This window comes from Acinonyx jubatus, chromosome C1, assembly GCF_027475565.1.
Source record: "Acinonyx jubatus isolate Ajub_Pintada_27869175 chromosome C1, VMU_Ajub_asm_v1.0, whole genome shotgun sequence".
Classification (NCBI taxonomy): domain Eukaryota; kingdom Metazoa; phylum Chordata; class Mammalia; order Carnivora; family Felidae; genus Acinonyx; species Acinonyx jubatus.
Window position 1 is genome coordinate 140,316,201 of NC_069381.1, and position 27,901 is coordinate 140,344,101.

At 38.8% G+C, this 27,901-nt stretch overlaps 1 protein-coding gene across 4 annotated transcripts in view; it reads right to left on the reverse strand.

Annotated features, from left to right (window-relative positions):
- The window catches only part of STAM2 (signal transducing adaptor molecule 2), a 52,164-nt gene extending 33,040 nt beyond the window's left edge, over positions 1–19,124 (reverse strand). For 2 of the 4 annotated variants that reach the window (XM_015073462.3, XM_015073461.3), the window contains exon 1: positions 18,930–19,124. In XM_015073462.3, the coding sequence (XP_014928948.1) occupies positions 18,930–18,969 (40 nt within the window). In that variant the 5' untranslated portion in view covers positions 18,970–19,124. The other 2 variants (XM_015073463.3, XM_027055768.2) reach the window with 2 other exon arrangements.
- Between the last annotated feature and the right edge of the window lie 8,777 nt (positions 19,125–27,901).

The following is a 27,901-nucleotide window of genomic DNA, read 5'->3' on the forward strand; positions in this document are numbered from 1 at the left end:
TCACCAGTTGAATATTTGGTCATTGTTTGGTTTTATTTTTTTTTAACTTTTTGGCTATGAGTAGTGCAATGCTACTATGAACATCTCTGTGCAAGTTTTGTGTGGTTTATACCTCTCTCTTTGGTATGTACCTAAGAAAAGTGCTGCGTTATATGGTAAAAAAATTCTGTATTTAACTTTTTTAGGAACTGGCAAAAGTTTTCCAAAGCAGTTGTTCCATTTTACATTCTCACTAGCAATATATGAATGTTTCATATAAGGTTGTAAAACATTAAAAAATACACTATAGTCTTTAGTGATACATACATAGGTAGTAAAAATATTTTAGCATACACATAAGAATGATAAATACCAAACTATCCCTCATCCTAGCAAACTAGGATGAGGGATCAAAACTGGGTACACGGGGGCTTACTTGTATTTATAAAATTTTATTTATTAAGTTGTACATGAAACATCTAGAGATTATTTTATTCTCAGCATGTTTTTGTGGTCTGAAGTATTTCATAATCAAAATAACAATTAAAAAGTGAACTGTTAAAAAGCATGATGAGAGTATCATCACTGAATTATGTTGCATTTTTACTTGATTGACTTTTACAACATTTCAAAATCAGGAGATACTTCTTTTCTGCTAATATAGAGGGATAAGGATATAAAAATTATGACTTGAGCAATATTTTAAAATCTAATCTCTTTTAATAAACACATAATTTCAAATATGGTCAAACCTGAGTATTATATTCATATGGACTTATCACGGTGATAAGCAGGAAGGATGGTAGAATTCTAGAGCTGTTCCTTTTTTAAAAGGAATAATAAAAGCCAAAAAATAAACAGGCTTAGCAAACAGCTATACTTTACAAGTAGGAGAGAAAAATACAGAATCTAGTTAACCTCAGTTAAATGCCAGAACTCACTTTTAAAAACCATGCAAACTGCTTCACACTATTATAATGGATGGAAAGCAATTATTGTGACAAGTGTAATAAAATGACAAGCCAGAGATTTAAGAAATGTAATAGATTTTTACCTAGTATAAGTTCTAGACTCAAACACTAGGCTATGACATGGAAACTATTCGCGTCCAGCTTTTGTCCTTGTACAAAGATGACTAATTCTTCTACATGGGAAGTCAGACCAGGCTGTATATTTTAGAGGTTTAAAATATTTAACCACTTCTTTTTTCTTTTCTCTTTTCTTTTCTTTTTTAGAGAGAGAGTACAAGCACAAGTCAGGGAAGAGGAAGGAGAGGGGGAGAGAGAGAGAGAGAGAGAGAGAGAGAGAGAGAGAGAGAGAGAGAGAGAGAATCTTAAGGAGGCTCCACTCAGCACGGAGCCCAACGCAGTGCTCAATCCCCCGCCCTGCGGCTCGTGATCTGAGCTGAAATCAAGAGTTGGGCGCTCAACTGACTCAGCCACCCAGACGCCCCTTAACAATTTTTTTATGTCATAATAAATTCAGGGGGCCAAGATGGCAGAGCAGCATGGAAGTTCCCGGCTTCTCTCATCCCTGAAATGCAGCTAGATCAGCACCAAACCATTTTGCACACCTAGAAAATTGATCTGAGAATGAACACAACAATCTGCATAACTTGAGCCATAGAACTCGGCAGATACAGAGCTCAGAGAGGTGAAATGGAGGAGAGAAAAGCCACAGGGGGTAGGGAGCTGTTTTTGCGGAGAGGGGACAGAGAAAGGAGGGGAGAGTGCGTGAGAAGCACTCTCCCCAGAAGTAGGTGGAGAGAAAGAGAAAGAGTGGAAACACCCACATGGACTGAACAAGAAAGGGAGAAAGAGGCTTCAATTCCATTAGGACTCTATAACAGGGGACAGCAGAGTCAGAAATTCTGTAGCTCAGTATCTAGCAGTGCCCTGGTGGGAAGGGCAAATTCCCAAGAGCAGGCAGTGAGATCTGAGGGGTCCGTGGGCCACACAAGAAGCGGTTCCTCTGCTAGGAGGGCATTTGGTAGAGGCCATATGGCCTCCTCACAGGGAAAGGTCCCAGTGGACCCTACCTGGAGAACAGCCACATGTGCTCATATTGGAACAAAGACGCAAGGGTGTGGTGAAACCTGGTGCCGGCTGTGTGTTGTTTTGCCATAATCTCTGAACCTCTGCTGCCGGGCAATCACACAAACTTTTTCTGGGGCAAGCAGGCACCCAGCCACAATCTCGGAACCTCTGCAACAGTGACCGCACAAACATTCCCAGGGGCGAGCCAGGACCCAACCACTGCTCGGCAAGACCCTCCCCAGAGTGCTGGAGTCAGTCCAAACCACAGGGCTCTCAGAAGTGAGGGGTTTGGAAACAGCCCCATATGAGATATAATTCAGGAGGGAGGTGCTGCTGCCAGGCTGACAGCTTGGAAGCCGACAGCATAGATGTGGGGAGTGAATGGAAGCTGAAGACAAAGGAGGGGTGCTTGATTGCCGGTCACAATTGCTGAGCGCAATTATTCTGGTACCAGAGACTGGGAAGCTGGGTGATGCCATTTTCACCTCTCCCAAGCATGCACACACACCTGCACGTGCACCACAACAATCCACCTCAGTAAGCTAAGCAGCACCATCTAGTGGAGAACAGCTGTTACGCCAAGCCCCGTCCAACTGCGCCAACCAAGCTCAGGCCCTAGAGGACCACCACAAGTCTCTCCACCTGCTTAGTGCTTCACAGTTGACTTCCAGGGGAAACTAGATGTAATTTCATTCGGATTTCATTCTGTTCACGGGTCCATCTATTCATTTCTTGTCTTTGTTCTTTTCTTATTCTTGGATACAGAAAGAGAAAAATTTATTTTTATTTTCTGGGGTTTTTTAAATTTTTATTTTTTTTTTTACTATTTTAACTTTTTAAAACATTTTTTGTGGTTTACTTTCTTCATTTCATTCTATTTTATTGCATACATTTTTTAAATTTTTAAATGTTTTCTTACTTTTCTTTTCTTTCCCACATCTAATGAATTCGGTGAATTCAAAAGTACAGACAAGAAAAAAAAACTTCTACCAACCTCTTTTGAAACCATGATGCTTATCTTTCCAGACATTTTTCTACATGAATATGGAAAAATAAAAATATATGTAAAACTAAATAAAATAGAATTGTACGTATGAGGTGCCTCCAAAAAGAGCACCCAAAAGCTGATACCTCCTTCCCTGCCAAAGTTATGAACAAGTTGAGAAACAAAGAATAAAATATCATTGCTATTACTAACAGATGCTGTAGGTTTATTAGACAAATGGGCTTGCTAATTGTGAACCTCAGAGGAGAGCATGTCTTAGCACTAAACAGGCACAGACTGCTCCCTGCAGGATAAGCCTCTGCACAACTTATTCCATGGAGGAGATGAGAAATCACTCGATGGCTGTGGAAAGACTCGCTAGCTCTGACACATCAATGAAGTGCATCCACTGGGCCAACTAGTCTCAAATTTACCAGTCAGATAAGTCATTACATCAAGGTTGAAATGACTAAGGGAGCCAGAGCAGACTCAGGGTGAACACTAACGGAATTCCCTTCTCAGCATGGAAACCTCAGAGGTAGAGAAAAAGTATTCCTCACTAATACTTGTGATCATATTAAATGTATTATTTGCTAACTTGCATTTCTACTTATATAAACACCTATGTTCATAATTATACACCTATAACAATATTTTTAAATAACAGTGTGATGTACCATATATACAGAGTGGCCACAAAATACCTATACAATCAACACATTGATTTTTTTTAAATGCTTTCTCTGCCTTAAGTGCATTGTTTTTTACTATTTTTTTAAGTTTATGTATTTATTTTGAAAGAGAGAGCATGTGCACATGGGCTCATGAGTGGGGAGGGGAAGAGAGAGAGGAAGAGAAAGAAACCCAAGTGTGGAGCCCAATGTGGGGCTTGATCTCACAAAACATGAGATCATGACCTGAGCCAAAATCAAGAGTTGGAAGCTCAACCGACTGAACCCCCCGAGGAGTCCCAATACACCGTGATTTTAAATCCACCACGTACTCAGCCTCTCTTATACTCACTGATATCACTCATACTGATGCCCCACATAGAAGAAATGTAAGATAATTAAAAGTGGTCAGGATTTCACACAGAGGCCCTTCAGCATACTTTGTCTTTCATGTCTCCACCCGACCTCTCTTCCTCTCCTCAATCCCAATAATGAAGGTAAGCTCCATGATGGCAGGAATTTTTGTTTTGTTCACTATTATTTCTAGTGCATGGAACAGTCTGAAGCACACAGTAGATAGTCAGTAAATTCTGGTTTGATAAATAAATTAAATGATGCTGGTTGCTCCTCCATATCCTATTACTGTGCATACAGTGATGCCCAATGTGGTCTTTCTAAAGTGTGCACAAAGTTTTGGACTAGCAAGAGCTTCTGGCCAGCTAGTTTGCTGAGCAAACATCCAAAGGGGCTATACAGGATCAAACTTCACTAGCAACACCATGTGGCAATAAAAGGCAATAGCACTAGTGGGCTTATGAGGTTCCAGTTCTCTGCTTGTTTACTAAAGAGGAATGACAATACCTTTTTGGGAGTCTTAACCAAAAGCCAAGGTAAGTAGGGAAGGGACTGTCTCAAGAAGGAGGCAAAGGGCTTCCTGTGCTGTGATATACAGGTGACTTCAATGGAGTCTGAAAAGCAAATCACATTTATTATACATGACTTGCCAGTCTCATGCTCATCCTTCTCTTTGCTTATGACAGGGTTTTGTTTTTGCTGTACAGATCTAACAGTCCTTTTCATACTATCATTTGATACAGTGTTTAGAACTACCTGATGATTCGACATTAAGCTATATTCTCTTTTATATATGTATTATTTCTCATTAATAGGTAAATCTTTAGTCTCTCTGGAATTTCATTTGGTACATGGAAAGAAGGATAGAAAAATATTTTTACTAGTTATTTGTCAGTAGTTCTAACATCTAAGAATCTATCATTTCCTCTTTGATATGAGAAGCCAAGCATCATCATTTACCAAATTTCGTCAGTACACATATGCATACAAAGAGTTGAATCTGATTTGAGACCATCTAATAACCTACCCATTATTGATTACTCGACTTTTAATGATTATTTTTTCAATTTCAGTCCTGTGATACACAATTAAATGTGAAATCTATTTAATATCTACCAAAAACCATTCCAACAATTTTAAGTATATCTAAACAGTGTTTTTTATTTTATTTTTATAGAAAATGCAAAAATCCTGATTTGGATACTCTATCCAGCATAGTTTATGGTCTACAAATACAGGGCTCACTCTTTTAAAAAAGTATAAAATCTGAAGACTTTATAATGGTCTGCCAAAAAGGATTTCATTTTTCAAGTGAACTAAGTAACAGTCAAATTATGTACTTAGGAGCATTTTAAACTGGAAAAAATTTTAAATATTATAATTAAGGAACCATTCTTTTATAGCACTGTCACTTTGCCCAGTGTTGGGGGCATACTTCACATTATCCTGTGTCAAATGCATAGAGTGGGAGAGAGTTTAAAAAGCCCTCCTGCGGCCTAAATTCTAAATTTCCAGGGTTTGGTGGGTGTAAGTCATAATGTTTCATCACCAGGTTTTGATTATTGTATATAGAAAGCCTCAAATATCCTGAAATATTTCAGAAAGATTCTAACAATATCATATTCCGTCCATCAATACCTATAAAGAACAAAAAGGAGCCCCCTCTACACAGTGCATTGTGTTTAGCATAAAAATTTAAAAAGAATTCAAGTCTACCCAGAAAACTTTTAATGAAATAGGCTCTACCAGTAATTTTTAAAATTTAACTATATAAAAGAAAAATGCTCAGAAGAGATTTATAAGGTTTCTCCTACTATGTTTGCAAATAAAAACTCACGACTGGTCTGCCTCCAACCATGGCAGAGTGTCCGCTATCAGATTTGCTATTCTACCAAAAACAAGAACAAAACAGGCCACAATATATAATGCAATTGTGTTCAGGAAATGAATAACAGGCAGTGCAGGTCTGAAATCTTTGAGGGAAGGGAAATGTGAAGTAAGCCCCATAATGTCCCTAGTTTTTGCCTGGGAATACTTTCCTGTCCCAACACAAGGAGAACTAGCCCAAGTAGAGCAACAGACCAAATTCTGAGCACAGGGACTTACCATGGGTCCTCGGTCAAGGGCTAGGCTACTTGAGTCTCTAAGAAGTCTAGCAGAGATCACCGACTATGGGGCTGAAAGGCTGTGCAGTGCAGGGAGTCTTTGCAGTTCTTGTTTGTGTTCCCACAAAATTCAGATATTGAAGCCCTAACCCACAGTGTTGCTGTATTTGGAGAATAAACCTCTAAAGGTTAAATGAGGTCATAAGGATGGGATCTTGATCCAATAGGATTAGTATCCTAATAAGAAGAGAACACAGAGCTCACTCTCTCTCTCTCTCTCCATACATGCACCAAGAAGAGGTCATGCAAGCACACAATGAAAAGGTAGCCATCTGCAACCCAAGGGTAGAGACACCTCACCAGACACCAACCCTGCTGGGACCTTGCTCTTGGACTTCCCAGTTTCCAGAACTGTGAGAAAATAAATTTGTTGTTCAATTCACCTAGTCCAAGGTAATTTGTTATGGCAGCCCAAGCAGACTAATACTCCACCCAACTAGAGTACAGAGAACATTTCAGGCATTCAACTGAAACACCAAAAGAGAATAAAGGCCCCCTATAATTTAATTCAATATCAAAACAGACCTGTCACACAAAGAAAACCAAAACGATCCTCTAATAACATAATTACCTGACAGAAAAAACTCAAGACTCTTTAGAGGAAGACAACATAACCTAGCCTCCTTGCAAAGAATAATCATAGTGAACAGCATAATATAAAAAATTACCAGTATACGAGAAAGTATCCCATAATCAAGATAAAAGTAATCAATAAAAAGAGATAATAACATAACTGAAATATCAGAAATAGCAAAAGAAAAAAAGTACTTTAAAGCAGGTGTTACCAAGAACTTAAACCAAAGGCTGGTGAGTGCTCAGCAGGGAAAAGGAAACTATAAAATTGAATTTGTGGAACTAAACGGTACAATATCAACCAAAAAATTCACCAGGTGGGCTTAAAAGCAGAATGGAGACCACAGAAACAGTGAATGTGAAGAAAAATCAATAGCAGTTATCAAATTTGAAGAATAAAAAAAATTTTTTTAACTGAACAGTCTCCATATATTGATTTTTTAAAACTTGCTATGTAACCAATTACTGCAAATTAGTAGTTTAAAACACCCATTATTAGTTCATAGTCATACAGTTAAAATCTATACAGCCTTGGCTAGGTTCTATGCTCAGAGTATTACAAGGCTTATTGTTGGTGTTTGATGTTACTTAGCTAAAACATGATAACTAGATTCATGCATATTGGAACTATGTAAAGTGAGGCCTACCTGTACATTAAAGAAAGCCAAGTTTAAATCTTTCCTCAAATGTGCATGAACTATCAAAACCTAGAAATAATCTAGGACAATATACATAATATATTCTCTAAATACAATGCTTTTTTATTAGACCAAATGTAATACCCAACCAGATGGAAATTAACAATGAGGCATATAAATAATTAAGACTGTAACAAAGCAATACAAAAACTTGTTATAAATAGGATATGACATATCAGTATCTTGGGACATAACTAAAGCAATGCTTAGAAGGTAGACAAAATTTGTTTTTTATGTATTAGTAAGAAAAAGACTAATTATTTTTATACCTTAAAATTGTAGTAGGAGAATAGGAGAAAACTGGAAAAAACTTTTTTTCAATAGCAAAAATAAACTGGAAAATGGAAAGTAAATGAATAGAATTCATTTTTGGTTTGTAACAGGAAACCACAGCTGACAGCTTTTACTAAAGATATAAACATGTTCTTTCTTTGGACCAATTCATTATGAACTAAATAATTACTGAAAATATAGTAGAGCCAATTCTTTCTAGTTTGTAAATAAATCATGGGGCACCTGGGTGGCTCAGTTAAGCATCCGACTCCATCTCAGCTCAGGTCATGATCTCATGGTTTGTGAGGTTGAGCCCTGAGTCAGGCTCTGTGCTGAGAGGCTACTTGGGATTCTCTCTCCCCCCGTCTCTCTCTCTCTGCCCCTTCTCTGCTCGCACTCTCTCTCTCTCAAAATAAGTAAATAAACTTTAAAAAATAAAATAAATCATACATGTTTAATGATTAAAATAACAATATATACTTGTTATTAAGTTTCCAGACCATACAATTTTTGTGTAAATTTACACTAAAAATTTTTAAATGTCCAAAGCCTCAACCTGACGTTTATAAATATTTCACCTCTTTCTCTGACTTCAATAACACCCATACTTAGCATTCTACAATACTTGGGTTTAACATACATTTTCTCATTTACTCCTCATTTAATGTCTTGATTTGTTTGGGTATATTTCATTGCTGTAAATCTTCAGTTTACTCTGGGGAAAGCAGTAATATAAACTTTACCTTAAAATACACTGTTCATGGGGAGTGACTCCATCAGTTAAGCATCCCACTCGTGGTATCAGCTCAGGTCATGATCTCATGGTTCCTGAGATACAGCCTGACATCAGGCTCCACATTAGGCTCTGTTCTGACAGCATGAAGCCTGCTGGGGATTCTCTCTCCCTCTCCATCCCTCTCTCTGCCCTTCCCCCACTTGCATGTGAGTGAACATGCTCACTCGCTCTCTCTCAAAATACATAAACATTTAAAAATATACACTGTTCATTATCTTCTAAAATGAAAACCTACTTACCACTCTGAGTGCTGAATGATAGGTAATAATTTTTTTTAATGTTTATAATTTTTGAGAGAGAGAGACAGAGAACAAGCAGGGGAGGTGGGGGAGAGAGAGAGAGAGAGAGAGAGAGAGAGAATCAGAAGCAGGCTCCATGCTGTAAGCTGTCAGCATAGAACCTGACGTAGGGCTCGAGCCCACAGCCTCATGAGATCATGACCTGAGCTGAAGTTGGGCGCTTAACCCACTGAGCCACCTAGGCGCCCTGGTAATTTAATTAAGAAGTAACAGCTTCAAAACATTTTACATATACTAAACCAGTTACACTTCAATCCAACAAAGTAAGGATTCCCCATATTGTAGATGAGGAAACATACACAGAAAAGTAACACAAGATCACACAACTAGTAAGTAGTAAAACAGGGATTTCAATTTGGGAAGTCTAGCTCAGAGTATCCTCTCTAGTGTAAATATTAAACAAACTGCCTCTTGAGTGCAATTTTTGTTCAAAACTGCTAACGTAGCTCTTCCCAACAAGTTAATTTTTGGTTTCCCTATATACGAATATTTTAAACATACTGAATAGGACAAACACAAATTCAAGTCTTATTTATAAGGAAAGGATCATCCAGTATCATCTAATCTACAGCCACATCATCTAAAAATGCAATATATTTATAGCTTCTTGCTCTGGTAGAATACTTAGAAGAGTGACTGCCACTCTTTTGATTTCACGTGTTACCACTAACATTTTTGGGGGGGACTAGGAAGAGTTAGGTGAGTTAGGCACATAAGGAAGTTAGGGAGGGGGAAAACCACATCAAAATCACCTTTTACTGCCTTCTAATATTACAAACCATCTGTTAAAAAAGGCAAAAGGTCTGGGCGCCTGTGTGGCTCAGTTGGTTAAGCATGTGACTTAGGCTCAGGTCATGATTTCATAGTTCATGGGTTCGAGCCCAGCATCGGGCTCTGGGCTGACAGCTGAGTCGGGACCCTGCTTTGGATCCTTTGTCTCCCTGTCTCTCTGCCCTTTCCCCACTCACACTCTGTCTCTCTCTCAAAACCAAATGAAACATTAAAAAAAAAAATTTTTTTTTAAAGGCAAAAGGTCTAAGACCAACCTTTATATTCCTGCAAGTTCACTTTCTGACTGGCTATTACTTCCAAGGTCCCATCTCTAACCTGTCAGATGAGACCCATACCACCTCCCAACTCCACAAAATGGGCATGCTCATTTCCACAAACACACTTACATTAGGGAAAAAGGAAGAAAACAGAAAGGTAGTAAGCATAATTGTAATTGACCTATCAGGAAACCTCATGTACAAGCTGGAAAAAAGGAAAAATGAGTCTTCGAAGTAGCCAAAAAGTCATAAGCAGAGGAGAATCAAAAGCAGTTAGACTGGACAGGGGATCATATGACCTCTGCAAACTAAGGAAATCATCATGCATACTCTGTATGCACCTGTGAAGTACACATATCACCCATTAAACACTTAAGACCTGTCTTCTATACACCCAGCTCTGAAACTACCTTACTAGCCTAAGGTCTCTAGGTAGGTCACCTCAGCTCAGACACAAATCTGAATCATGTTCTTATTTGTAAAATGGAAATTAATATGGCTGCCATGCTTAAAAGAGGAGTTGTGAAAAGATAAGTAGATGAAACACTTAAACAGATACTTCAAAAAAGAGGCTATTCATTCATTCATTTTTTTAAGTAAGCTCTACATTCACCATGGGGCTTGAACTCACAACTCCAAGATCAGCAATCGTATGCTTCATCAACTGAGCCAGCCAGGTGCCCCTCAAATAAATATGTTCAAAGGTGTCCAACATCAATAGTCATCAGATAAATGCATATTAATACAATAGTGAGGTAACACTAGAATGGCTAAAATTCTTAAAGTATACCACCAGTTACAAATTTCTGACATGAAATTGAAGTCATATGAGCTAAAAATAAATAAATGGCATGCTTCAGAATACTGACTATGTTATGTGGGGCACCTGGGTGGCTCAGTCAGTTGAGTGTCCGACTTTGGCTCAGATCATGCTCTCGCGGTTCCTGAGTTCAAGCCCCACATCGGGCTCACTGCTGTTAGCACAGAGCCTGCTTTGGATCCTCTGTCTCCCCTCTCTACCCTTCCCCAGCTTGTGTTCTCTCAAAACTAAACAAACAAACATTAAAAAAAAAACAAAACACTGATTTTCAGAGGACAATGTCTGATCTGTGTCACACTGACCTTCTTAGGTTCAATCCCTAAACTAAATACAAATAAATATTTATTCACTATCAAGTAAAGCAACAGAGCCTCATTAGGCAATAATGTTAAAAAAAAAAAAAAAGTTCTTCCCCTTCCACCCTCAAGGGCATAGCACTACTAGGAAAACCAAAACATGTCTATGCTAGATTTAAGCAGAGTTTTTAGAAAAGAATGTTAAGATAATTCATCCCATGACATATGAAAGCAAAAGAAGCTGGTCAGATTACAATAAAAAATCCCTTTTAGTTCAAATGAACTAAATTCTGAGCCACTACAATTATCATGTTGCATGTGAAAATTAATAAATGCTTCATAAAAGAATATTTACTGACCAGAGTCTGAGAGTTTTTAGATACAATAAAAATTTCACTAGCAAACAAGTTTTTTTCATCCTATATCATTACTATCATTTAAAAATTCTATTAAATAGGGATATTGCACATAATACAAATTGTCAATTTTTCATTTCTCTTCATACTTTTATAAAAGACCTATTAAATACAACTTCTGAGGATGCACTGAAAGTCAGTCAGAACTGTAAGTACTTCATGGGATCTTCAGTTTTCAACATTCCTTAACCAGAGGAAACTAAAGAAAATCCTCCTTGAACGGAACAGTGATGGCTGATACAAGCAAGCCTCAATGGTAAAGAAATAGAAGTGGTTTAAAGGGTGTTGTAGGAGAGGTGCTTATCCTTCAGACACCAGCAGATATACGCCCATTAAAAAAAATAACGTTAAGGGTGGTCTAAAAGATGGGAGCAAAATTTATTACTCCAAAAGAAAACTGAAGGTGCCAATAAGCCAATGTGAAACTCAGCCCTAAAAAGGAAAGGATACGAGAAAAAGAGGAGCAACATCAAAATGTCTCAGGTTTCTAGAACTATTCTCAGCAATGGGGATTGACAAATATTGCTGATTGACAGATATCTGAAATAGGAAAGAAGACCATAGGTAAAAACATTTTTAAAAACTTTGTAAAAGACAAAGTGAAAAACCAAAAGGAGTCAGGAGGGAAAAGGCTAGATCTGGGGATAAAGGCAACCAAGGAAGGAAAAAAATAAATTTGAAAAAAAATACATATCCTTAAGTTTTATTTTGATATTTAGGGGACAGATGCTCAGAATTATCAGTTGTCGAGTAACCAGACTTTGATATTCTATACTACACACTATATATAAGGTCTACTCTTTTATCACTCAAAACACCTTTACGTTTCTTTCATTTAAACAAAAAAAAAAAGTGGCATCAAGACACATCCACCTAAGAACACTTCTATGGTATTATGTTGTATATTCATTCACTTGTAGAAAAATTATTCTCTTGCCCTCTTGCCTTACTTTCAAACTATAATCTAAGTAAGCTTAGAACTAAATATTATTGTAAGGAATAAAAACATCTATTTTTAATTACCAACATCATCAATTCACATGAAACAAAAATTATAATGCCTTTTCTCTTAAATTCTAAGAGCATAAAAGAAATTTCCTTTTAGGATTTCACCACTCTGATCATAAACCCAAATGAAAGAACAAAGGCCAAAAACAGCTAAGACAGAGGAACTTGCCCAAGGCCACTGGCATTTCAATATGGTATTGGTGCAGAATAGATAGAGAATAGTGTAGAAGGACAGGAAGCAGAGACACAGACTTCATAAAAGGAAATGTACTGTAAGGAGAGAGTGTTTCCAAAGTCATGGGGAAAGGACAAACAATGCAATAAGTAGTGATTAGACAACTGATTGTTGCCTACTATAGACTGATTATCCAAATTCCTCCTCAGATCCTATGCAAAGATCAAGTCCAGGTGGATTAAAGACCTAACTATGAAAATCAAAACTCTAAACTTTCAGAAAAAATATGAGAAGATCCTTATAACCTAAGGGTACAGAAGGCTTTCTTTTTTTTTTTTAAAGTTTATTATTTATTTTTGAGAGAGAAGGAGAGAAAGAGAGAAAGCAAGCAGGGGAGAAGCAGAGAAAGGGAGACAGAGGATCTGAAGCAGGCTCCGCGCTGTCAGCACAGAGCCCAATGCAGGGCTCGAACCCACGAACCGTGAGATCATGACCGGAGCTGACGTTCCACGCTTAACCCACGGAGCCAGCCAGGTGCCCTGAGAAGGGTTTCTTCAAATAAGAAAAATGAGGGCACCTGGGTGGCTAAGTGTCAAACTTCAGCTCAGGTCATGATCTCACGGTTCCATGGGTTCAAGTCCCACTTGGGGCTCTGTGCTGACAGCTCAGAGCCTAGAACCTGTTTCAGATTCTGTGTCTCCCTCTGTCTCTGCCCCTCCCTCATTTGCACTCTTTCTGTCTCTCTCTCTCAAAAATAAATAAACATTAAAATAAATTAACCATAAATTTATTTTTTTTAATTTTTTTTTAACGTTTATTTATTTTTGAGACAGAGAGACAGAGCATGAACAGGGGAGGGTCAGAGAGAGAGGGAGACACAGAATCTGAAAGAGGCTCCAGGCTCTGAGCGGTCAGCACAGAGCCCAACGCGGGGCTCAAGCTCACAGATCGCGAGATCGTGACCTGAGCCGAAGTCAGCCGCTTAACCAACTGAGCCACCCAGGCGCCCCAACAATAAATTTAAAAAACAAGAAAAATGAAATCAGACAGTACCACTAAATTAAAACTTAGATTTTCAGGGCACCTGGGTGGCTCAGTTGGTTAAGCATCCGACTTCAGCTCAGGTCATCATCTCATAGTTTGTGAGTTCAAGCCCCACGTCAGGCTCTGTGCTGACAGCTCAGAGCCTGGAGCCTGCTTCAGATTCTGTGTCTCCCTCTCTCTCTGCCCCTCTCATGCTCTGTCTCTCTCTGTCTCTCAATAATAAATAAACATTAAAAAAAATTTTAAAAATTAAACTTAGATTTTCTTAATAAAAGACATCAGAAAATAAAACAACAAATTGAGATATACACCTGCAACTGACATAACCAACAAAAGATTAGGAGAGAATGTACAAGGAACTCTAAACTCAGTAAGAAAAAATAACCCAACAGAAAAATAAATAACAAGCAGATAATGTATAGAAAACAGAATAACCACGAAATAGATGAAAAGATGCTCAACTTTACTAACAATGAAGTTGAAATGAAATGAAAACACTGCCTACCCTATTTCACACCCATCAAATGGGAATAAATTTTAAAAAAATATGGCAATACCCAGTGTTTGTAATGATGTGGAACAAGAACGAACTTCACTACCACTGCAGGTGGGAGTAAAATCTCCCACAAGCACTTGGAAAGGCAGTTCTACACTAATATTTTGCAAGTTTTCACTATCTAAACTTTAATTAAGGCATTCCCCTTCAAGACACAATCCCTAGACAATCTCTCACTCATGTAAACAAGAAAACATGAGTAAGAGCCTTTACTGCACTGTTGTCTATAGGAAAAATGGAAAAAACTTCATGTCCATTAATAGGAGAATGAACAAATAATGTGGTACATTTGTACAGTGGAATATTACACAACTATTAAAATTAATGGAAGTAGAGCAATAAATATCAACAGAAATAATCGACAAAAATGCTGAGGTGCATTCACAAAATGCAAATAACAAAGAATGACACTTTTTATAAAGTTTACAAACAAATAAAATACATACAGTATATTTGTATGTATATTATATCTTTTTGGAGTGTTTAACTCTGAGAAGGAAGGAAAAAGAATTGGATCAGGTAGCTACTAAATACACCAGAGAAATTAAACTCTATCAGGAATTTTTCTTAAAAAAAAAAGTGTATAAAATATTAGGCTGGACAGAGTTGGCTGATAGGAAAAGGACTTTATGTCATAACCTATACTTTATGTTAAAATACATTAATTAAAATTTATAACTATCTGAAAGCTTAACACTGTAAGCAAAATGCAGAATGAAATTGGCTGTTAAAGCTACCATTCTCATCCATAAGCAAAAAAATTTTTAATTGTAAGTTTTTGCAAAGATCACAGCAACCTCATTGTGTTCAAGCAAGTATGTTAATAAGTATGTAAATGTCATAAATTTAAACATATTAAGTAAATTGTATTATAGGAATACTATCCATTTTTTATGTAAACATTTTTTTTTTAATTTTTTAATGTTTGTTTATTTTTGAGAGAGAGAGAGACAGAGCGTGAGCCAGGGGAGGGTCAGAGAGAGGGAGACACAAAATCTGAAGCAGGCTACAGGCTCTGAGCTATCAGCACAGAGCCCAACGCTTGGCTCGAAATCACACACTGTGAGATCAGGTGAAGTCGGAAGCTTAACAGACTGACCCACCCAGGCGACCCTCTTTGGTTTTTTTTTTGTTTTTTTTTAAAGTAAGCTCTATGCCCAACCTGGGGCTTGAACTCAGGACCCCCAGATAAAGAGTTGCATGCTCCACCCACTGAGCCAGCCAGATGCCCCTATAAGTATTTCTTATAAAACTTCACTGGAGAAGATTCCATGACCAAAAGCCCAAGTTACCTCATGGTCAAGCTCGTCTAACACAAATGAAAGAAACAGCAATATGTGCATTCAAATGTCACTTAAAAAAGTCTACTTTTAAGATGAAAGTTCGCCCTTCAATGCACTGTGTCAGAAGCATTTTACAGAGGTAGAATTTGAGCTCAGCTTTGTGAGACACAAGTTAGTGTATCTGTAAGGGAGGCAATACCAAGGTTGTTGAAAAAAGAAAAAGGTGGGGTGCCTGGGTGGCTCAGTCGGTTAAGTCTCCGACTTCGGCTCAGGTCATGATCTCATGGTTCGTGAATTTGAGCCCTGCGGTAGGCTCTGTGCTGACAGCTCAGAGCCTGGAGCCTGCTTCGGATTCTGTGTCTCCCTCTCTCTCTGCCCCTCCCTCCCTCCCTCCCTCTCTCTCTTTCTCTCTCTCTCTCAAAAGTAAAGATAAAAAAAAGAAAAGAAAAGAAAAAAGCTATCACTGAATAGTAAATGGTACAAAGGCAAAGAATGGCCAAAAAACAAAAAAAAAAAGAAAAAAAGAAAAAGGTTGTCTGGCTTGAGTATCAAGAAAAAGGATGTCCGAGCAAGAACCAGACGTGGAGAGTAGAACAGACGTCCTGACTTGGGAAGCAATGTAGGGAAACTGAGAAAATTGGTACAAAATATAAGGAAATGACATCTTCCTTTTTAACACTAACCACTCAATCTTCCTACTGTGGTTCTGTCCCTCATGTTTCACTCTCTCCTTGGAATTCCCTCACAATGGCTGCCCCAACCAGGCTTCACCTCAAGAACGCTTACACACCTTGGGGGTGACCGAGGATGGTGGCATGTGTATGGATATATTTTTTTCTTCAGCCCAGCTTCAAAGGAATTTTATGGACCAAAAAATAAATGCAGATCTGAAGAAATCCAATAAAATATTTAAAGATCTCTAATGCTACGACAGCTAACATACCCTTCAGGGTTTATAGGATCTGACTCCAAGAAAAAAATAGGAACCTGCCAAAGATCCTTACTTCCTAGGCTTTGGCCTGCTTCCATCTGACAAGTCATTTACCATCAACAACTTATGAATGCCTTCGTAGACATTCTGACCCGCTACAGCTTTTTCTCAAGGTCTGAGGAAAGAATTTCTTCCCCACATGAATAATGTCAGAAAGAATTCTCAACCTCCAGTGAAACTGCACCTACAAAAGGAATGTAGTTTCATCTCTAAAAACCCTTAATTATAAAATGACCATATACAATTCTGCAGGCAGAATTGCTGTCAGGAAAGGAGTGGGGGAGAGAGAGAATAATGTCAACACCTCTACAGAGAAAGCATGTGCCTGAAAAGTCCTTGCTGTCTCTTCAGGGAAGTTGACTTTTAAAGAAAAAAGGAATGTAAAGCATCTTGTGTATTTCTACCACTGTATTTATCACACTATATGACAATTATCTTTTTATATGTGTACGTATCCTCCATTAGACTGAGAGTTCCTCGAGGGCAGGGATTTTTGTGTCCCCAGAACTTAACACAAATCTGAAACACAGTAATCACTCAATGCCTGTGTGTTGAATGAAAAGTGAACAAAAGAATGACAAAGAAAATAAATATGAACAAAAGAATGACAAAAAAATCTGACTGAATCACAAAGGGTAAGTGAAAAGGCAATGACACTGCAAAGGAACATATTCCTGTAGACATTTTAAATTAAATAATAACTTTCTTATATTACTTAACTATTTCAAATTTAAAAGAGATTTAAGTTCTGAAAAATGTGATATATAACCTTTCTTCTGTGATACAGAGTTAAGGGCCATTTAAACTCCTTCCTATTTCATTCCACTTTTTCTTCTAATTCCATTCATTTGTCTAACAGAAGTTACCGGTGGGCCTTGATCCAACTTGCTTTTACTATCAAACTGACTTTTGGACAGTGACTTCAATCATACTTAAACTAACAAGGACTTGAAGCTCTGGTTGGTGGCACTGCCCATGAAATGATCTCTACACAGCAGTGGTTTTTGTTTGAACAGCAGTGCCTCTTTTACTACAGGGGCATTAAACTGTGATCCACTAAGACATTCAGGGACATCAAGAGTCACTGCGGGGAAGGGTTAGGAAGGCAAAACAGGCAGAGCAACTCCGCCCACTTCTACCAGTTTGCAAACAGAAAACAACATGCTTCCGGGAAAGATTTCCCTTGAAGAAAGAGTTCTACAGATTTTCAAGTCAGAAAATAATTTGTCTTATTCTATTTTGACTTGTTTGATTTCACTAAGACAAAACGAAAGTCTTCAAATCAGCAATAAAAAGGAGAGAGCTCACTGGAACAACAGAAGACGTCCTTAGGTGTTCCTAAAAGCAGAGCCTGTGAGCCTCGACCTGATGCTTCCTAGATTTATGCCAGTCACCTGTGTTAATCCACCAAGAAAAAAGCTGAAAGAAATTATGGAAATACATATTTGAAGACTATATAAGGGTCAAAAGATAATCATAAATTTTTTAGGTCTCTAGGAATAGAAGAAGGTTCTAACATACATTGTATTTGACTTTTGAACATGTTTTTGGAATCACATAACACACCAAAATAGGGCACTTTCTATTAAGTCTACTCATCATTAGAAAAATGTAACTGAAAAGGTGGCTCACCGCTTTGATGTGCTGTATTCTATGTGACTGGCAATTTTCAGCCATGGGTTTTTCCATTCCACTAAGTCCTAAAACTCTACCTAGGGTTCTGTTAACTCCTGCTACAGAAATGTGTACGTGGCCAGTTTATTTTACTGTTTTTCTCATTCCACAATCACTAAAGACAGCAGCAGCACTCTTACAACTCCAACAAATAAAGCAGTAGTTGTTCTGATCTGTTTTGACATTCTAGTGTTTTCCTTTTCATACCCTAAGACACAGCATCTCGTAGCACTTGCGCCGTCCATGGATAGAGAGTAACACTCCCAAGCATTGTAAATAAATCCCGAAGCTATGCTATCAGAGCTTGGATGCGTTTGTATATGAGTGAAGTGAAGTGAAATGGGTTTCTCCTATTGAACGGAGGCAAGTCGAGGTCCCTAGTGTTGCGCTGCCTCAGACAGCTGGGTCTGTCCACCGCTGCACCATCTCAAAGCCGGGGGTGAGGGGTGAGGGGAACGGTAATGAACCAACTATAGAGGGAGCAGGAAGTTTGTATCATAAACTCCGCAATTGCTTAATTAGTCCAGTCCCCTGCGAGCCACAGGCTCTTCCCTATTCCTGCGATTGGCAAAGGGAAATAACCTCTTTTTCAGGGTGTCCAATCTCAGGTAAGCGGTACTCTCCAGGCTGCCAGCGACGCGCCAAGGTAGCCCCACTGAAACGTCCCCGCGACTAGGCAGCGGCGCCGCCCCCTTCTCTCCCTTTGCTTGGCTTTCCAGTCCTCGGAGTCGCCACCGCCCACTTTCTAGCACGACAAACAGCGTCCTGTGCGCGGGCCGAGCACTTACCCACGTCTTGCTCGAAGGGGTTTGCAGTGAACAGAGACATCTTGCCGGTGCCCAAGCCCTAAACGCTGTGGTCTGGCCGAGGCTCGGCGGCTGCTCCGAGCTGGGTGACCCGCGGCTGCCGCTTCCTAGACGGCTCCGCTCCGACCGCGTCCTCGCACTTCCGCCACCGCCACTGTCCAGCCCCCGCCTGACAGGCCAGCTGCCGATTCGCACTCCACCCCCTCGCTCCGGCCTAACTCCCCTCCCGGAACGAGGTCCCGTCGGCGCGGGGATTCTTTCAGCGCACCTGTCGCCTCCGCCTCTCAGGAAGAGGCAGCAGCCCTGTCCCAGACGTTCGTGGGGGGTCAGGCGGCCGCCGCGGCCACCTCTCCATCGCTAGGACCCCGGCAAGCCACGGAGCAGGGGACCTTCGGGGCCGGAAGTTGTCGCGCCTAGAACTGGGCAACCCTAGAGGCCCGGAAGCCGCTGTGCGTGCGGCGACACCCGGAGGGCCGCGGTGTTGCCGGATTTTCCGCCTTTGGAGTCTCTAGTTCTCGCTAATTTAATTCGTTCCTAAACTGCAGCCTAGTCCCTCGAGGGCGGACCAGTGGCTGCGTTCGCGTCACAGTCCCGTTGCCCTGGAAATGGATGGAGCCTCCGCGCCTAATCCCTGCTGGAATAACCCTCCTGGAAATCGGTGGTGGACCTATGGCTCTGTGGGGGACTCCCTAACTTTTCGCTTTCCATCGTGTTCTCTGAACACGTGATCACACTCTTTGACTCTGGGAATCCAAAGACGAATGAGGCACACACTCCCTGTTTTCAAGTTGCAGACAGTTTTGTAGGGCCAGTGTATAGCTTACACAAGACCGTATATTACGATCCTAATAGAGGGGTCACAAACTCAAATATCCATAGGAGCCAGCCAGATACTTAGATGAATGTAAAAGTGCAAGCATGCTTCCCAACCACACGCTCCCTATCCCTCGTACCCCTGCTTTCTTTCTCTGTAGCATTTATCACTTTCTAATTATTTACGTAATTACTATGTTTTCTGTCTCTCCTCTTTAGAATACAAACTCCGTTACCAGTTTTGTTGATTGCATTATCCCCAGCATCCAGTACAGTGTCTGGCAAGTAATGGGTGCTCAAAAAGTACTTTTCGAATGTAATTGTGACTATCCAACTGAACAGTACATATCTAAAGATGGCAGCTTCTAGTGAACTTTAGCCATTTGTTGCAGTGTGGGCCCCACTAGAACTTAAATGATTTTAAAATGTTTAGAATTACTTTCACATTTTAACAATGGGTCAAACAAAACCATTTTACAACCTTTAGTATAAAGAAGATGTATAGAAGAGTGAACGCTTGCACATGGAATACTTCAGAACAGTGGTTGCATATACTATAAAGATAGGTGCACAAATAAACATTTGTGCTGGTTTTCAAAAACTGAACTTAGGATATTAAAGATATGTTTGGAGACTGTAGATGGATTTGTCTAGGATTAAGACTTAGGGTTGGAAGGGAAAACTAGGTAAAGAGGAAATAGATTGGTAAGAGCCTTAAAGAAGCTAAGATTTTAATTTTAGCATATAAGACACTAAATACTCATTTAATGATTTTGAGCAGCAGAGTAACATGCGAAAAAGAGTTCCTGGATAGTAATCTGACATCAGCATGCATGATGTATTTGAAGAAGCAGACCCTGGCAGAACAGTTTCGGAGGCTATGGCAGCACTTGAAAGCCATTAGAAGAGGTACTGTAGAGGAGCTCGTGTTGAGACAGGAAGGAGCACAGGGCTGAGGATTAGCAGTGGAAAGCATTAACATTTTAAAGACAGTCCTCTGCATCTTTAAGAGCAAGCATACCCAAGAATCTATAGGGATTTATCTTTCTCTGGGTGTCCTCAGTCTCTTCGTGAGTTCCTCCAATTAACAAATTTCCTAATGGTCACTAAGAGCCAGACTCTGTTAGAAACCAGAGGATACAAAGATTGTCTGTTGCTACTTCACCTAATGAAGTTATTGAGGAATTAAAAGATATGTTAGTGACTGCTCACAAATTCTGGCGTGTAAAGAAATGCAACTTTTTCATTTTTCTATAATGCAACCTCTTTTGAGGCCCCTAACAGGGGCTCCCTGATAACAGAAAATGATCTTATCAATTTCAGTTCAATTCAGTTCTTTAGTTTTCTTGGTTATTTTGGGTTTACGCTCAACAAATATATAATATCCTGACCTCAGACCACTTTCCCTGAGCATATACCAAGATCCATCCCCAGCCATGTGTGTTCTTCCAGTTCTGCCAGTAAATGTTTGGTGAAGAATCCTTTTTCTTTCAAAACAGGGACAGTGCTTCCCCAGTAAGACCATAATGAGAGCTGACCCTAGTTACTGGTCTAGAAACACTGGAGATGGTTGTGGCAAATCTCAAGAAGGGAATCTAACATCTTGGAAGGCATCTTCATAAGGTGAGACTTCTGTGTGGTCTTCAAAATGAGGTCACTATTCTGTAGCAAGGGTGAGTGTCTCTAGTCCAGAGGACTGAGGTAAATCTATCCACTAAAAATTCTCAAGAGTATCCACCCAGGTATCTCCATCCTAGGTCTTAGGGTGTCAGGGTCTCAGTCTTCTCCCTTCGGAGCCCTGACTTTAATTTAGGAGATATGCGGTGAGTTTCTGAATTCAACCTTCTTCCAAATTCTGTAACTCTCAGAGTCAGGTCCTGAGTTTAATTTTTTTTTTTTTAAACTATCATCTGTCCCTCTGGCTATAGTAAATAAAGCACTCTCATCCCCCCTCCTCATTTTTTTCTTCGTGTTTCAGTTGGATAATCTCTCCCTCTTTCTCTGATGAATGGTATATTCTTTTCCATGAATTTCCAAAGCATTTTGTTTGTGTTATTTTTTAAAATAATTTTTTTTATTTTGGAATAATTTTAAATTTACAAAAAAGTTACAAAGATAGTATAGAGAGTTCTCATTTACCCCTCATCCTGTTTCTCCTGTTGTTAAGATCTTATGGTTCCATGATACGTTTGTCAAAACTAAGAAACCAACATTGGCTCATTGCCATTAACTAAACTCCAAACTTTATTTGTACTTTACCAATGTTTACATTAATGTCCTCTTTTTTTCCCCAGGTATGTCAGGGTTCCCCAAGACCATCCCAATTTCAAAGACTTGCCAGGACTCAAGAGTCAACATGTAGTCATCCTCATGACGATGATTTATTACAGTGAAAGGATTAAAAAACAAAATCAGCAAAGAGAAATGGTACATGGGGTGAAGCTCATTGCAGATTCAATGCCTAGGATTTTTATTAGGGCTAGTCACACAGGCACCCTCTAGCTAACATGCACCCAAATTTCTAGACTCTCAGAAGGAAAGCAGGTGTTCTGCAAAAACCGTGTTGTTTCTATAGTTTAGGTGCCATGAGTCATTCTTATAAGGGAATTGTGGGAGTTCTCCCAAAAATCTAAGCTCCCAGACACTAGTCAAGGACCAACCTTGCAAGCAGGCCTTTTATAAGGATAGCAATCTCAAGACTGCAATATTATCTCTTTTCTGCATACCAAGGTACCACATATCATTTAGTGGCCATGCCTCCCTAGTTGTCTCTGGTTTGTGGCAGTTTATTAGTCTTGTTTTTCATGACCTTGATAGCATTGAGGAGTGCTGATCAGATATCCTGCAGAGTGTCCCCGAATTGAAGTTTGTCTCATGTCTTTTTTGTGCTTAAATAGGCATTACAGGGTTTTGGAAAGAATACCTCTGAGGTGAGGTATCGTCATCACATTATTGTAGGGGGTACATGATGTCCACATGATTTCTGGTGATGGTAACTGTTCAGCACTTGGTAAATGTACCAGCTGCCAAGTTCTTCTGCTTTATAGTTAATAGTTTTCTCTTTCCATACTCTATTCTTAGGAAGCAGGTTACTGATGGGGTACTGGGTGGCTCAGTCGGTTAAGCATTCGACTTCGGCTCATGTCATAATCTTGCAGTTCATGAGTTGAAGCCCCACATCCAAACCTTGCCTAGGGCTCTGTGCTGACAGCTCAGAGCCTGGAGCCTGCTTCCGATTCTGTGTCTCCCTTCCTCTCTCTCTCTCTCTCTCTCTCTCAAAAATAAATAAAACTTAAAAAACATTTTTTAAATTTAAAGGAAGCAGGTTACTGAGTCTAGCCCATCCTTGAAGAGAGGGAATTAAGCTTTACTTTCTATAAAGGTGAATATCTAAATATATTATTAGAATTCTCCTGTAAGAAAAATTTGTCTCTTTTCTCCTATATATGTATTTATTAAATTGTTTAATTATGTCCAGGATGAACTCATGTATTTTATAGTTTGAGTTGAAATCCAATAATATGTTTTGTTATTATTGTTGCTGTCTTGTTTGGTTTTGCTCACATTGTTCTAGCTTTGGTCACTGGGGGCTCTTCTTTTTTTTTTTTTTTAATGTTTTTTTTTAACGTTTATTTATTTTTGAGACAGAGAGAGACAGAGCATGAACGGGGGAGGGGCAGAGAGAGAGGGAGACACAGAACCGAAGGCAGGCTCCAGGCTCTGAGCCATCAGCCCAGAGCCCGATGCGGGGCTCGAATTCACGGTCCACGAGATCGTGACCTGAGCTGAAGTCGGACGCTTAACCGACTGAGCCACCCAGGCGCCCCACTGGGGGCTCTTCTAAATGACTTCTAAGTCTCCCCCATTTTTTTTTGAGAATTTCTTTACTTTCTGGTACTACAATGCTTCAGGCTCATCTTGTATTTTCTCTGCCTCAGTCTTAGATGCAACCATTTCTCAAAGGAACCCAGGTTCTGAAAGTCTCTTTAAAGGCTGCCATAGATGATTTCTAGCCTTTATGATATGCTTTGAGAAGATAGCTGGCTAACCTGAGCTTGTCATTTCCTGCAGCACATTAATAGCAATTAATAATAATCAACCAACTCCACAGTACTTATAATTGTCTTCATCTTTCTCAACTGCTAGTTAGAGCTATTATAAAACCAGTGCATGCCCTTCACCTATGCTTAACCCCAATTTACCATGGTCTTAGTAATTGTGATGGTACAGAGGTAGTTCTCAAATTTGGCATCCATCAGAACCAGCTGGTGGGGGTTGTTAAAAACACAAATTACTGGACCCTACCTCATAGTTTCTGATTTAGTAAGTCTTTTGTGGAGCACAACCTAACCCCTAAGCAGACAAATATAAAACCCTCCTGCTACAGACCTATTTTCTTCAGTTTCTTTTACTTAGCATATCATGTCTGGCTTTCAGCCAATAATTACAAGGTGTACTGAAAGACAAAACCAACGCAAAACAGTAGAAAGAGCAAGCATTAGAACCAGACTCAGACATGGCAGGGATGTTAGACATTTCTTAAACTCACAGATTCTTCAGCCATGTCCAGGCTATTGATGACCCCATTAAAAACATTATTTTCTGTACAGTATTTTTGATATTTAGTATTTCCTTTTGATTCTTTCTTCGGGTTTCTGTTTCTTTGCTAATATTACCCATCTGTTCTTTTCTTTAATTATAGTTGACATATAATATTACATTAGTTTTAGGTGTACAACACAGTGATTTGACAATTACATTTGACCTTTGAATAACATGGGGCTTAGGGGTGCTGACACGCTGCAGAGTCAAAAGTCCACATATAACTTTTGACTCCCTAAAAACTTAACTACTAATTGCATTCTGTTGACCAAGGCCTTACCAATAACATAAACAGTTGATTAACACATATTTGGTATTTTATATATACATTATGTGTTGTATTCTTACAATAAAAACAGATAAAAGAAAATACTATTAATAAAATCATAAAGAAAAGAAAATATCTTTACACTTCTGTACTGTAAAAAAAATCTGCATGTAAGTGGACCCATGCAGTTCAACTCATGTTGTTCAAGGGTCAACTATATATCCATTACAAAATGCTCACCACTGTTAAGTGTAGTTACCATCTGATTTACCCATCTGCTCTTGCATGACAACTCAGAGCCTGCAGCCTGCTCCATTAGCACCTTTACATATTAATATAGTTAATTTAAATCCTGGTATGATAATTCTAATATCTCTGCCATATCTGGGTTTAGTTCTTTAAAAAAAAAAATTTATCTTGGGGGGGTGGGAGGGGCAGAGAAAGAGAAGAAAGAGAGAATACCAAGCAGTCTCCACACCATTATGTGGAGCCCGATGCAGGGCTCAATCTCGGGAACTGTGAGATCATGACCTGAACCAAAATCAAGAGTCAGACACTTAACCCACTGAGCCACTCAGGTGCCCCTGAGTTTAGTTCTGATGCCTATTTATCTGGTTAAGGGTTAGGCTGTGTTTATTGTTTGCTGTAACTGTAGGTGTCAGAGACTAACTTTCTTCTGATGTGCTTGTTTTTGTCTCCCCTGTTGTCTTTGGGTTGGTTCCTGAGAGACTTTTTTAAAGCATTTATTTAAGTGTAATTGACATACATTATATTGGTTTCAGGTATACAACATAATTATTCGAATTTGTGTACATTGCAAAATAATCACCACAATAAATCTAGTTAACATCTGTCAGCATACAAAGTTACATATTTTTTCTTGTGATGAGAAATATTTTGAGATTTACTTTTTTTGCAGTTTTTAAATTTACAATACAATATTATTGATTATAGTCATCATGCCATATATATATATGTATATATCCATGACTTACTTATTTTATAACTGAAATTTTATACCTCTTGATTCCTTTCACCTACTCTGCCTGCCCCCTACAACTATCAATTTTCCTTTTTTTTAGAGTAATATTTGATTTTAATTTTTATTTATTTTTCTTTTTTCCCCTTTTTTTTAAATTTAAATTTTAGTTAGTTAACATACAGTGTAATATTGGTTTTGGGAATAGAATTCAGTGATTCATCAGTTACATACACTACCCAGGGCTCATCACAAGTGCCCTACTTAGTACCCATCACCCATCTAGCCCATTTCCCACCCACTTCCCTCCATTAACTCATAGTTTGTTCTTTATCATTAAGATAAAGATTGTGTTGTTTCCCTTTCTTCTCTTTTTTTCCCCACCTTCCCATATGTTCATCTGTTTTGTTTCTTAAATTCCATATATGAGTGAAATCATATGGTATTTGTCTTTCTCTGATTGACTTATTTTGCTTAGCATAATACATTCTAGCTTGATCTAGTTCTGTGAAAAATGCTATTGGTATTTTGATGGGGATTGTATTAAATGTGTAGATTGTTTTGGTTAGTATAGACATTTTAATAATATTTGTTCTTCCAATCTATGAGCATGGAATGTCTTACCATTTCTTCGTGTCACCTTCAATTTCTTTCATTGTTGTTTTATAGTTTTCAGAGTACAGATCTTTCATCTCTTTGGTTAAGTTTTTTCCCATGTGTTTTACTATTTTTGTTACAATTGTAAATGGGATTTTTTAAATTAATTTTACTTTCTGTGGTTTCATTATCAGTGTATAGAAATGAAATATATTCCTCAACAGAGATACTGTGTCCTACAACTTTACTGAATTGATTTATCAGTTCTAGTAGTGTTTTCATGGAGTCTTTAGGGTTTTCCATATATAGTATCATGTTATCTGTGAAGAGTGGAAGTTTTACTTCTTTCTTAACAATTTGAATGTCTTTTTTGTTTGTTTGTTTGCTGTGCCTAGGACTTCCAGTACTGTGGTGAATAAGAGTGAGTAAACATGGTAAGAGTGAACATCCTGTCTTGTTCCTGACCATCGGGGCAAGCTCTCAGTTTTTCCTCATTGAATATGATATTCAGTGTGAGTTTTTCATATATGGCCTTTATTATGGCCTCTACACCTACTTGGTTGAGGTGGGTTTTTTTGTTGTTTTGTTTTGTTTTGTTTTTAGTAAGCCCTACTGCCCAATGTGGGGGTTAAAATCATGACACTAAGATCAAGGGTCATATGCTCTACCATCTGAGCCAGCCAGGTGCCCCTTGTTGAGGGTTTTATTTTTTTTAATCATGAATAGATGTTGTACCTTGTTAAGTGTTTTTCTGCATCTATTGAAATGATCATATGCTTTTTATCCTTTCTCTTATTGATTAGATGTATCACATTGATTGATTTGTGATTATTGAACCAACTTTACATCCTTGAATAAATCCCATTTGATCATGGTGAATGATTTTTAATGTATTGTTGGGTTAGGTTTGCTAGTGTTTTTTTGAGGATTTTTGCATCTATGTTCATCAGAGTATCGGCCTATAGTTCTCCTTATTTGTGGTGTCTTTATCTGGTTTTGATATCAGGGTAATGCTGGCCTTATAGAATGAATTTGGAAGATTTCCTTCCTCTTGTATTTTTTGGAATAGTTTGAAAACCGTAGGTATTAACTCTTCTTTAAATGTTAGGTATAATTCACCTGTTAAGCCATATGGTCCTGGACTTTTGTTTGTTGGAAGTTGTTTGATTGCTGATTCAATTTCATTGCTGGCAATCAGTCTGTTCAAATTTTCTATTTCTTCCTCATTCACTTTTTTTATAACGTTTATTCATTTTTGAGAGACAGAAAGGGACAGAGCATGAGTGGAGGAGGGGCAAAGAGAGAGAGGGAGTCACAGCATCCAAAGCAGGCTCCAGGCTCAGAGCTCAGAGCTGTCAGCAGAGCTGACAGAGCTGCAGGTGTCTTTAGCTGCAACCCACGAACCACGAGATCATGACCTCAGCCAAAGTCGGGTGCTTAACCGACTGAGCCACCCAGGCGTCCCCTTCTTGATTCACTTTTGGGAGGTTATATGTTTCTGGGAATGTATCCATTTCTTCTAGGTTCTCCAGTATGTTGGCATTTAATTTTTCATGATATTCTCCTATAATCCTTTGTATTTCTGTGGTATCAGTTGTTATTTCTCCCCTTTCATTTCTGATCTTGTTTATTTGAGTCCTCTCTTCTTTCTCTCTCCCCCTCAATTAGTCTGGCTAGAGGTTTATCAGTTTTGTT